General features: G+C 37.4%; 2 protein-coding genes across 5 annotated transcripts; one reads left to right on the top strand and one right to left on the bottom strand.

The window, feature by feature from the left end:
- Window positions 1–4,949: 4,949 nt before the first annotated feature.
- On the bottom strand, window positions 4,950–8,519 carry LOC122078883 (protein TIFY 9-like). Of its 4 annotated transcripts, none has more exons than XR_006140217.1 (7): window positions 8,251–8,519; window positions 7,998–8,157; window positions 7,764–7,851; window positions 7,563–7,662; window positions 7,396–7,453; window positions 6,644–6,846; window positions 4,950–5,304 (listed from the first exon to the last, which is right to left on the bottom strand). XR_006140217.1 is itself a non-coding variant. In XM_042645067.1 (6 exons), the coding sequence occupies exons 1-6, from the start codon at window positions 8,315–8,317 to the stop codon at window positions 5,223–5,225; spliced, it is 555 nt and encodes a 184-aa protein (XP_042501001.1). In that variant the 5' UTR covers window positions 8,318–8,515; the 3' UTR covers window positions 4,950–5,222. The 4 variants fall into 4 exon arrangements, 1 of the variants encoding a protein (XP_042501001.1); XR_006140218.1 differs by having other exon boundaries at window positions 6,704–6,846; XR_006140216.1 differs by having other exon boundaries at window positions 6,736–6,846.
- A 2,094-nt stretch (window positions 8,520–10,613) lies between these two features.
- Window positions 10,614–11,528, top strand: LOC122078699 (histone H2A.Z-specific chaperone chz1-like). The gene has a single exon (XM_042644796.1). It carries the CDS (start codon window positions 10,736–10,738, stop codon window positions 11,321–11,323), a length of 588 nt encoding a protein of 195 aa, XP_042500730.1. The 5' UTR covers window positions 10,614–10,735; the 3' UTR covers window positions 11,324–11,528.

The following is an 11,528-nucleotide window of genomic DNA, read 5'->3' as shown; positions in this document are numbered from 1 at the left end:
CAACATAAGTCACCCGCCCGTGCATTGCCTAAATGATTAGGGTGAATTGGGGATTATGTGGATAGGCGCACGGTCCCAGGTTCGATTATCCATTTGTACATCTACGATTTAAGTGGAGACCATGACGGTGGATTATTGCGCTAGTCACCTCGATGATTAATCGAGATACGTATAAGCTAACCCAAACACCTTGGTTTTAAAAAAAAAAAAAAAAAACCAACAAAAGTCCAAGGCTTGGTGTTTGAAACCAAAAAAACAACAATACCCTGTCCTTTTTTCTTTTGGCTATAACATACCTTATCCCTACATATACTAATTAGTAATAGTATTAGAGGTTGCACTTTGAATACGTGGGCCTATTTGGCCCCTTACTAGCCCCTTGTGTGGCGGGTCTTTGCCTGGTCCATCAGTAGGTCTTGAACTCCCAGCTAGCCGTTACTTGGTTGCATGGGTGTTGGCCCGTTTATATAGTAGTAGGCTTTTTCTTGTTAGGGTACAACATGATCCTTGTCTTTGTTATTTTGGCATGCTAATCGTTGCTTGATTTTGGCGTGCTAGTGCTTAGGACTTTCGTCTTCGGTCGTAGAGTTTCTTCTTTTCTTCAATTGGAGAAATAAATTATTTTATTACGCTCTACATCTAATGAGATTTTTGTTCCATCTCGGACTTGGTTCATATTTCATAGTGGCTATTGTTACTAACAAAAAAAAAAAAAAAAAGATTAGATATAAGATTCTCTTTGGGTAAAGTTTCTTTAATCTATTTACTTTTTTAATGGTGATTTCTCTCTACCATTGGAAATCATCCGAGTTCTATTTGGCAAAGCATTTTGAATGGGCGTAAGCTATTGAAAATGGACTTAATCTAGTGTATCGGCACTATGATAATACTAATATTTCTCATCATCCATGGGTTCCTCTTTTCCAAGTTATTGCTTTCAGTCTCTCCAACCTCTAAATTGTGCTTTCCAAAAAGTCTCTTAACTTATTGACCATGACATTAGGACATGGAGATCTCCACTCTTCTACATTCCATCCATACGAAGTAAAGGAGATTTTGAAAACCCGTTTCCCCCTATTCGGGAGAGAAGATGATCAGACTCGGGGATTTTTTCCAATCAAATCATTATATTACTTGTTGACAGATGTTGAAAAGCATCCTCATCCCTAAACCATGGTAGCAGGTACCAAACATGGTTTGGAAGCAAATGTGGAGCTGCACCTCCCTCCCCAAAATTAAATATTTATTTGGAGGGCTTACATTGCAGGTCTAACTGCTGTGGTGAATCTATTTTACCACATGGACAAATAATGATATATATTATCACCATTGGATAAAGAGAACATAGTCTAGATAACCCAAGGGGGTAATGTAATTGGTAAGCAATGAACTTGGTACGGGCCGTAAACTCGGACGTCCTAAGTTCCACTCCCACTAGACACACCTTGGGCCACTCACACGTGGGTGTTTAGTGTTTTTCATTGCTTTCAACGAAAGTTGAATGGTTCTCATTCAACCCCGGTATGACCTGGTCTATGCGGTTGTGGAGCCAATATGGGCCCATGGGACTAGTCAGGCCGAAGGCCTGGATACCCATCGTTAGGAAAAAAAAAAAAAAGAGGAGGATATAATTTAGATAATCGCATGTAAATTTTCAAAGTCTAATTCACTCATGTAGCCCCTTTTGTAGCGACACAACCTCATATATGTTTATGTATGCATACCCATACTCTAGACATTATTCTACACTGTCCCAACCAAGGGTTTAGTAACCAATATTGGATATAATATCGGTTTTGATTGACATTGATTCGAATCGGCCCGTAGAAGACGTATTTGCCTCAGATTTGAAAAAAAAAATTTACCATTTACTTTTGTACCACCACCATTCGTACAAATCTATCGATAAGAGATCAACCAAGAATTATTTGATGCCAATCAAATCTGACTTATTCCACGGACCCATACTAATTTCTTGTTCCTTAGTTCCAACATTGAGTGGGTATACATGGTTTGGATTAAAAGAATCTAACAAATAAATGCCTCAAATTTATCTTCGTAATTTCAACCTTGAGGTGCATGCTCAAATGCTCTCGATCATTCGATGCTCATTGCACCGACACACTCACTGCAAACAATAACCACTCCACACAAATAACATGAAAGAAACTTGATTAGCACCATCACCGCTTGCAAGTACGTTACTAGTATTTCACCTAAAAAAGAGTAATTTACTAGTACATTAATTATATTTGAATTGATGACCTGCACGTGAATGAAAGTATGAAGCATTGGCCATTTTTAACCCTTTATGATTATTTACCAAAAATAAAATAAAAAACCCTCTATGATTGTGGTGCATGGCCATCCATGATCTATCTCACTTTACACTTTATAATTGCTGCCAGGTTGTGTGCCTTTACATCTATACACAGGAGTGGCAAAAAGATCATTTTGTCTCTAGTTAGATGTCTATGCACTTTCCTTAATTGGTTTCATAGTGGAATCGTGGACATAGGATGAAGATCATTTTGTATCTGGTTAGATGTCTATGCACTTTCCTTAATTGGTTCCATAGTGGAATCGTGGACATATGATCAGGTAGAAATTCTTAACCTGAAATTGTATGATTGGGCAAGTTAGTTCTCTGCCCAACGTTATGTCTGTCTCAACTTAGAAAAATCTCTTCAACCTCCCATTTCAATTCCTTATTGATTGAACCACTAACTCTAAGAAAGCTAGTGGTGTGCTCAACCTCTATCAAAATAAAATTTAGGCAAGTATTTGAAGGATTTGAGATTGTCACCCCTTCACCTTAAGTTATTATTCTTTTCAATGAAGTGAGTAGTTTAGTAGGAATGGGAAATCAATGTGCCCATGTCATCAACGCCCACTGAACAAAGAGAAATATTAATATAGCTCCAGATATTATAAGGGAAACGACCTTTTTAGAATAATCTAATCAAAGAGCAATACAAAAATGTCAAAAACCGTCAATAAATGACGAACTCCATTATAAATGACAGGACAAGGCTAAAGTCGTAATCTTGACAAAGAATATGATAAAAATCTGATGAATAAAACAAGAATTAGTAGAAATTCTCATAGGTGAAGCAAATCAAACCTATTTCAATTGTCAGATTTGATTATGCTTCTATAAATAAAATAAAAAGGGAAATAGTTCTCTCTTCGAGAGCACAGCTTATGCGAACACTCAATTGAGTCTATCTCTCTTCTTCTTTTTTTTTTTGGTAAAATCTCTCTCCTCTCATGTAAAAAGAAATCTCTAATAATTATTTTTTCTAAATTAAAAAAAAAAATTCAAACATCAATAGGCAGTTATATCAAAGTTTTAAGTATCCTATTGGATCCACAGATGTTAATCAATAAGTATCATATCTTTAAAGTAGCAATATGATATAACATCAATACAATCATATAATATCTTTAAAAAAAAGTATTTGATTAATATATGATTCAATATAATTGATACCTATTAATACGCTTGATACATCTCTTATAAGCTATATAATATAACAACAGCTATCTAGTGTAATTGGTGCAACTGTGGTATGCAAACTCATGCTCACCCGAAGGCTCAAACTGGTTATTACCTTCCCCTCCTTACTTATAAAAGAAAAACCTACATTATACAATACGTTAATATAACTACAAAAAACACTAGTTGATAGTTTTAGTAAGATATTCTAATCAATTTTTTTTTGGATAAAATCAATTTAATTATTTGCTTTTATTGGCAAAAGTGATTCTAATAGTGTTTATCTTCATCATCATTTGAGGATTAAACAATTACAATTAGGATTAAACAATCTATAATCAAGGATAGCAACCTAATTTGAACAAAAACAATTAGGGAGAGGTTTGGACAGGCCACCAACTTTCGATAAGGAAGCGACATGCACTAATCACAAGGTTGGACGAAGGAGGTAAGTGAGTCTTTTTCCAAAGGGAAAGAAGACACATATTGGGCATCTTGGCAGTGTGCATAGGTTTTTTTCAAGACATTTATCATTCAAAACTTTGAATTTTTTACTCAATTATTAATTTTTAATATATATATATATATATATATTTTAAATAATGCATCACTAGAATAGAGAAAAACAACTTGCATACATTGAACTAGGTGTTTTATTTATTTATTTTTGTAATGATTTGTATATCTATATCTTAATTAAATCGAAAATAACATTTTTTTTTATATTAGTATATATTATAAATCTAATATTTTATACATAACCAATTGAATGCACTTGTCTCGTCATACTATATTTTTCTCTTTAGATATGATATATTTTTCATATTATTTATTGGAGAAAGTTTTTTATGCACTGTGGATGCATAAACTCTAGATTCATTAATGGCTTCTCCCTATAATACGAAGTCGATAATACCCCTTGCTATTCCCAATACCCTCTCAACACCATTGGAATGTTTTAATCAAGAAATTCTTCTCAACCATGGCAAAAGGAAAGCCACCCCTTTTCTTATTTATAGTGTTTAATGCTTTAAAACTATATTTTACATATATTCTCGACATATTCATATGTTTCTCAACAATTTGTATGCATACATTTAGTATAAGTTGTGTCTCTTTGATACAATGCAACACATCATTTTAAAACTTTTTTTTTTTAATAGAACCAATACTATAAAAAGCTTGTACCAACCAAAAATGAAAATAATGTGTAATATAATATAAAACCAGAGAAAGCTTCTAATGACACCTAATGGTATATTTAGAACTTGACACCTTCATTTTAATTGCCTTTCATCTTGTTGTCAAAGACATTTAATGCAATTTTTTCAATGAGGTAGATCTATTATTTCACATGGGAATGACATTAATCATTAACTTAAATGACTTTCAACTTTAAGAATAAAATAAAAAGAAAAAAAAAAAAAACTTAATCCAGAGAAGGAACAGGTAAGATGAAGTAGCCATTGATGATTGAACAACTAAAAATTAAGTAAGAAGACAACAGTCTGCACGGAAACCCAATTGGAAGTTGGAAGGAGAAGCAACAGGGAAGGAGCAGTAGCCACTAGCCACCAGAGGTGAGGAGTGAGGACCAAGGACGGGCTGTCACCAAACCACAACCTGTCATTTCCGGCTAACATCCGTAAATACACAAGGGCAGTCGATCAATACTATGATCTAGTTTTGATAAAAGTGATGAATTTGCGTAGGAGGTGAAGCTTCATTGACTAGGCTCGGTCTGAATCCTCATCTCCTGTCCACCGCAGGTTCCCACTGATTCGTAAGGCGACACAGTAGTCAATCTGCACATATCGGATTATTAAATTATATATAAAACCACACAATTATATGTCATATATAAGACAAAATTCATAGAGTTCTATATTCACCGACTTTCCCCATTCTCCTCTCCCCCTCCTTTACCTCGAAGTTTGAAGAATTGAAAATCGAAATTGGAATTGCCCAACTCTTATTTCAATTGACTCCTACATGTCAAAATCTTATTTTTTTGTCACCTTCCTTTGAATCGCTTTGATTTTTTTTTTCTTTTAATCACTACATAGTAGTTTAATAATGGTTTTGACCAATTTCTATTTGTCTCATGAGCACTTGTAAAGTGTTCTTTAAAACTAGGGTATCAAATGTTGGCATGCGCCAGTATATTGACCAGTCAAAGCACAACCAGAAACCAATCAGTTAGTAAATATCTTATGTGAAATCTAACTCATTATGGATCAGTGATAGAGATTGGATTAGGTTCACGCTTGGGATTGTTCTCCTAATTTTTTGATCTGAGCAATTCTAATCTATTAAATACAAAGAGAGAAAGTGGATTTCAATTGTCCGAATCAAAAGCATATAAGAATAATCTCGTAGATAAACCTGATCCAGATTCCCAACGATAATAGTGTTGATTGTAACCAATGAGTGCTAACCTAGGACCACTTATAACTCAATTAACAGTATTATAACTTTACCTAAATTAGCTAATTAACACATTCATTGATTGATTATAATCTAATTAACATGAATATAATTATAGATTGACGAGGTCCAATTATCTAAGCTGATATTGATGTGAGACTAAATAGGCCTTGCCAGCCCACTGTGACGACAACCCCTACTTATACCTTCTCTCCCAGTCCCAAGAACAAAACTTAATTAATATGAAAAAAACTAATTAATGTTATGTTAATGCCATACTTTTACCAGTCAACCTCACGTGTTTATTTTCTCTTTTCTATTATTATCTTTACTTTGGGCTTATCATTATTGTATTATTAAATTATTAAATTATATAAATAGAATAACACGTGCTTATGCTTTTTTGGTCTCATAGAGGATACAGCGTGTCTGGACAGTGATTGCGCCCCGGGAATCCCTTGGGCGTGTCTCCCACTCCTTACCTTGCTTTGTTCACTTGGAAACAGCAAAGTAAAAGCTACTCAATCATTAAAACAAAAAAAAAACAAAGAAAAAACAAAAACAAACAAAAAACAAAAAACAAAAACAAAAACAAAAACAAAAAGTGTCTCTGACTGTACGTCTAGAGACATTTGAAATGTTGTTCATTTTATTTAAAAGATAAAAAAAAAAAATATTATATATAGGCATATAAGTAACGCCGTAAGTTCACAGAACCTTTGAAAAAATATCCTGATGTCTGTTTGTTTTTTGGTAGAATTCTCTCGTGTATTTTACCTGCACATAAAATGAAAAAATAGCTACGGTACCAAATTAGATATACGGATACGCCTTAGACATCCAATGCCAGGGCCAAAGGTTCAACGGCAGGGCAACCGGCAACCTACATCTGGTGGTTGAATCTTGAGGTTGAGGCGCACCTGCATGTTTAATAGGGACCTTAGGCTATTCTACCAAAAAATAATAATAATAATAATAACTGTACTAATGGGCTAATATTCCTTATATCTTCTTGGGCTCTCATTCTCAGATCCGGCTTCTGGCAGTGTGGCACCGTGGCAGCACATATCCAAAGGTCTGGAGTATCCCGACATGAACCCAACTCAGAGGTGTATGTCCTGAGTTGCTCCAGGTTGTTGGATGTGCAATGCCCCTTTACCAGGCTGTAGAGAAACCCTATTGCCCATTCTGCCCCTCCATGGGTCCCTTGTACTAACAGTCTAATACCCTATATCGGTATTGCCGTATTGATATCACCGGCAATCAATACTTATGCCGATTCCGTGAAACTACGGTGAGAGATGGAAACAAAAACTATAAATTCGAAATATGCGAGTGAGTTTTCAAACCAGAAACCCGCCCAAAACTTTCCAAAGGTGCTTAAATCCTTTGGATTAAGTTCCTAATGTGGACCAACGAGTGATCGAGATATCAGAATGAAAGAAAGGGAAAAAGAAAAGTGAGCTTACCTCTCCTTACGCTTCTGAAGAAACCTCTGCAGAGACTTCCTTCGAAAGATAGGCAAATCTGCAAGATGAACGAAATCTTTTCAGTTTGTAGAGAAAACTTCGAACATTGACAAATAAATGGAGCAGTTGAATCGCAAATTTGAATCTGAAATAACAGTAACTCTAACCTCCATGAAGATTATCGAGCACCGGATGTTCGTGGCTCGAAGGAACTACGAGTTTCGGATCAGACGATTCTGTTTCCACAAGTTTCATGATCATCTCAGCCTAAACAATACAAATACATTTCTGAGTTGTTGCTTCACATGAATATGAAGAGTTCTAATAGGAAATTTTGCAGTAAATAAGAAAAATGAAGAAATAAAAACCTTATCAAGAGAAACATCGAATACGGTGACGGTTCCGTTATAGAAAATCGTTAATGGAGCACTTTCTTGAGAAATTTCAGAAGTAGGCCTGAGATAAAGGTGGTAAAATCCCCAAATTAATAAGAACAAAGCTGCGGATGGTTGCCAGAAAAACCTATAAACTAGAGAAAATTTGAAGAATTTGGATTGAATATGACATTTTGAGAATCTAATTTCCTCTTAAAATTAACGTACCTTGGAATCGGATTGAGGACAGGTAAAGTCGAAACAAAGCTCTGATTTCCAGTGGAAGTGGATGGCGAGGGAAACATGTGTTCCTCTCGCTTTCCTTCCGGAGACGCAATCAAATTCTTAAGAAGCTGCGGATTGATCCTCGAAATGGAGCCTTGAATACCTGTAACAGAAAACATATGAGGCCTTGGCAGATCAAAGAAGCTGCGAATGCAAATAAAAACAGAGATCCCTAGAGAAAGATAGAGAGATAGACCTCGGAAAGACCTTTGTGGCTCTATAAGCTTTTGAAACTGAGATTTGGAAGAGCTCTCTTTCTCCATTTTCGAATAAATCTGGCTTCGCTGTTGCTCTCGACAGACTTGGGTGTTCGTTCCAGTTAATGGAGTTGTGTATTGGCTTCTCGGTAGCAACAATGAGTGAAGAAATCTCAATGTGATGAAGAACTTATATTATTGCTTTAAACACCTTATGTACGGCGTGGAGCAGTGGAGAAGGTCTTAGCTTACATGTGAGTTGCTGAGACAAAGGGTACACGAGAGAAAAAGTAGCCTCCTATTTCCCATATAAAAAAAAGAGAAAAGGTGGAGCAAAACCAAACGGTATCGGACAAGCCTGAAACGGCACGTCTTCCACAGTTCTCCTCGTTTTTTACGTTTTCTCTCTCTTTCTTTCTTTTTTCCTTCCATTTTATATTGGGCAATTATTATCACTCCTTCTCCCATAAAAGTAAAGGTACCCCTCTCCACTCCTATCATCCATTCATATTCCCCCTCCAGCAGCCCCGCCACCATCCCTTACCCTACCCTAGGGCTGTGTTTGTAGACAAGAAAAGAAAAGAAAAGAAGAGAAAAGAATTATTCTTTATATTAGTCTGACAAATAGAAAAAAATATTTATTTTTAAAATTTGAATGACAACACTATTTTTCTCTTCTTTTATTTAATTTTATGAATAAAATATATAAGCCAATCAAATGGGATACATATTGTATGCACCATATACTGTGAAGCACAGAAATAGAACTCGCACCCAACTATTCATCTTTTTCTTCCTAGAAACCTGCAAAAGAGTAAATCACAACCAAACCTGCAATCTGGTTCTTCTCTCCAAGTTTTCTCTCTCTACTCCTGTCCCATCATTTCCTCTGTTACGACTACAGGCACTCCCTCACACCACCATTTCTGATTCTCCACTACCTGCAAGCCCCGAATGCCTACCGCACAATCCTCACCCACTTCCTATGTACCACCGCACCTCTTATGCCAACGCTATCTTCCACGCTGGAGAACAAGGGGAGAGGTTCGGCCATGAGCATAGTTAGGTGGGTTAACCTCCATACAAATAAGCATGATTTTTTTCTATTTTTCTTTTGAACTGCATGGTTGGGTGGGTTAACTTCTGCGATGAAAGCAGAATTTTCTCGTCCGAACGGAGTTTTCACGCCTGGAAGACGAGATTTCAATTTTGGCGCCGCTAGAAAATAACACAAATTTCAAGGTAAAATTCAAATTTTAAACAAAGAATCTTCTATCGTCCACATGGATAACAAACGCGGAGAAAAAAGGTTAGACCAAAGAAAATCGTACAAAAATTATACATTTTCTTTTCATTTCTTTTCTTTTCCTGGGCTACCAAACACAGCCTAAGTACCCTCTGCCTCTGCATGCACCTCCCCCAACCCAACCGCACCTGGCCAATATTGGCCTCTGATATTTCGAAACCCTACACCAATTAATCTGATCTCTACCTTCACTGGCTTGTGATCAACAGAACCATCAGATCCATCGAGCATCAATATCTTAGCATCATACTTAACCCATGCTAGGATATGCCAACCCAAGCCTTTGATAGTGAGGCTCATTTTAGCCCATTTTTCAAGTGTTCTTTTGAAAGTTTCTCATATATGTTGACCTAAAGCATATACAGAAGTATACATTTAATAGCTTGTGCGAATCAGGTGACTCGCGGGCCTGGGTGACTCACGTGGGTTGCGATCCCACGAGGATGAGCAAACTCTAAAAACCTGTCCTCACTTTGGATTGCTTACATGTGTCTCTCTATCTCCTCTCGAATTTGGCTCCTCTGTGGCGCAAGACAATGTTCGGCATACATCCAACTCCTAGTAATGCCTTGGATTATTTGTGATCACCTTGGGCTCCGTGCCAAGGCATTTTTGACCATTGAATGCACGGCGGACACTGTGTTACGCCACAAAGGAGCTCAATCTGCAACGCTTTTTTTGTAGGAGAGAGACAGTGTGAAGTCCCAAATTCTCTTCCCACATGGGGATGGGTGGGAAAGATCTCACATCATCCATGGGGAGTGGGTCTTACATGGTAAAATTAGGTCCCACATCTCAATGAGGTCGAGAGATCTCTCCCCACCCGTCCCCACATGGGAAGCGGATCCAAACTTCACACCCCGTAGGCTGGACAGAGATATATGGGTTGGGCTTGGGCTGGGGCTGGGGCTGGGCTTGCCTGATGGCTAAATCCAAAGTTGCAGACAGTCGAACCTGACCTTGCGACTGTATTTCCTAACCCTAATCTAGCTCAGATGTTTAAAAGCCCATCCATAACCTTAAAATTTTCATGCAGCGCGGCGGCGTGAAGGGCACCGTCGTAAATTTAGTTACAATGGACATAGGTCATGGATGACGCTGACATAATGATGCAAAGTCCTAATGCCTAACATAAGCGTTGCGCGAAGTGAAACCCCGCCGGAAGTTTCTTCCCTGCCATGCCTGTTACTGCCGCAACCCTAGGTTCACTCGAATTAGCGACACTCGTCGGAGATAAGTTCATGGGAGAACCTAGGAATGAAACTCTGGAAGGAGCTCCTTTGAAACGAAAACCAGATCTTGAATTATTCGACGAGGGTGAGGATCGAAAGAAAATTAAACCTGAGGTTTCTGGTAATGATCCCCCACTTATTGAAGAGAAATCCGGTAAGGATGAGTCAGAAGAAGACGGTGAAAGCGATGAAGATGATGAAGGTGACGACTACGACGAAGACGATGAAGCTGTAGACGAAGACGGTGAGCATTCCCACGGAAAATCTGTGATTGATGCTAAGGGTAAAGGAATCATGGATGAAGAAGACAAGGGGAAAGGTAAAAATTTGAAGGTTGAAAATGGAAGTGACGATGAATCCGCCGATGATCGAGACCTCTCTGACGAAGATAGTGATCTTTCTGATGACCCACTTGCGGAAGTCGATTTAGATAACATTCTTCCTTCAAGGACGCGGAGGCGGGTCTCTCAGCCGGGAGCTTATCTTGTTAATGATCTCGAAGATGACGATGATAGTGATGATAGTGATGTCTAATTTCAAGAAGGTCAGTTACTCTGAGCCACAACTGTCTTAGATTTTGGAGTTCCTGGTGGATACTTGGAGATTGAAGTCTGTTAATACATTGTCAGGAATACAATGTGGTATGATTAGATTCTTGATATAGCTGAATTTAAACAACTTTGTTGATTTTGCTTAATTTGTACCAGTTCACGACCTAATTTTGCTTCATAGTGCTTAA

Source organism: Macadamia integrifolia, chromosome 5, assembly GCF_013358625.1.
Source record: "Macadamia integrifolia cultivar HAES 741 chromosome 5, SCU_Mint_v3, whole genome shotgun sequence".
NCBI lineage: Eukaryota > Viridiplantae > Streptophyta > Magnoliopsida > Proteales > Proteaceae > Macadamia > Macadamia integrifolia.
This window is presented reverse-complemented; position numbering and strand designations above follow the sequence as displayed.

Bases quoted from the DNA above. Each gene is read 5' to 3' on its own strand.
- LOC122078699 (XM_042644796.1), top strand. From the start codon at position 10,736: ATGCCTGTTACTGCCGCAACCCTAGGTTCACTCGAATTAGCGACACTC.
- LOC122078883 (XM_042645067.1), bottom strand. From the start codon at position 8,317: ATGGAGAAAGAGAGCTCTTCCAAATCTCAGTTTCAAAAGCTTATAGAG. The intron at 7,663-7,763 runs GTTTTTATTTCT...TGTATTGTTTAG, and splicing joins TCGATGTTTCTCTTGATAAG to GCTGAGATGATCATGAAACT. The intron at 5,305-7,395 runs GTAAGCTCACTT...CGATATGTGCAG, and splicing joins CTTCAGAAGCGTAAGGAGAG to ATTGACTACTGTGTCGCCTT.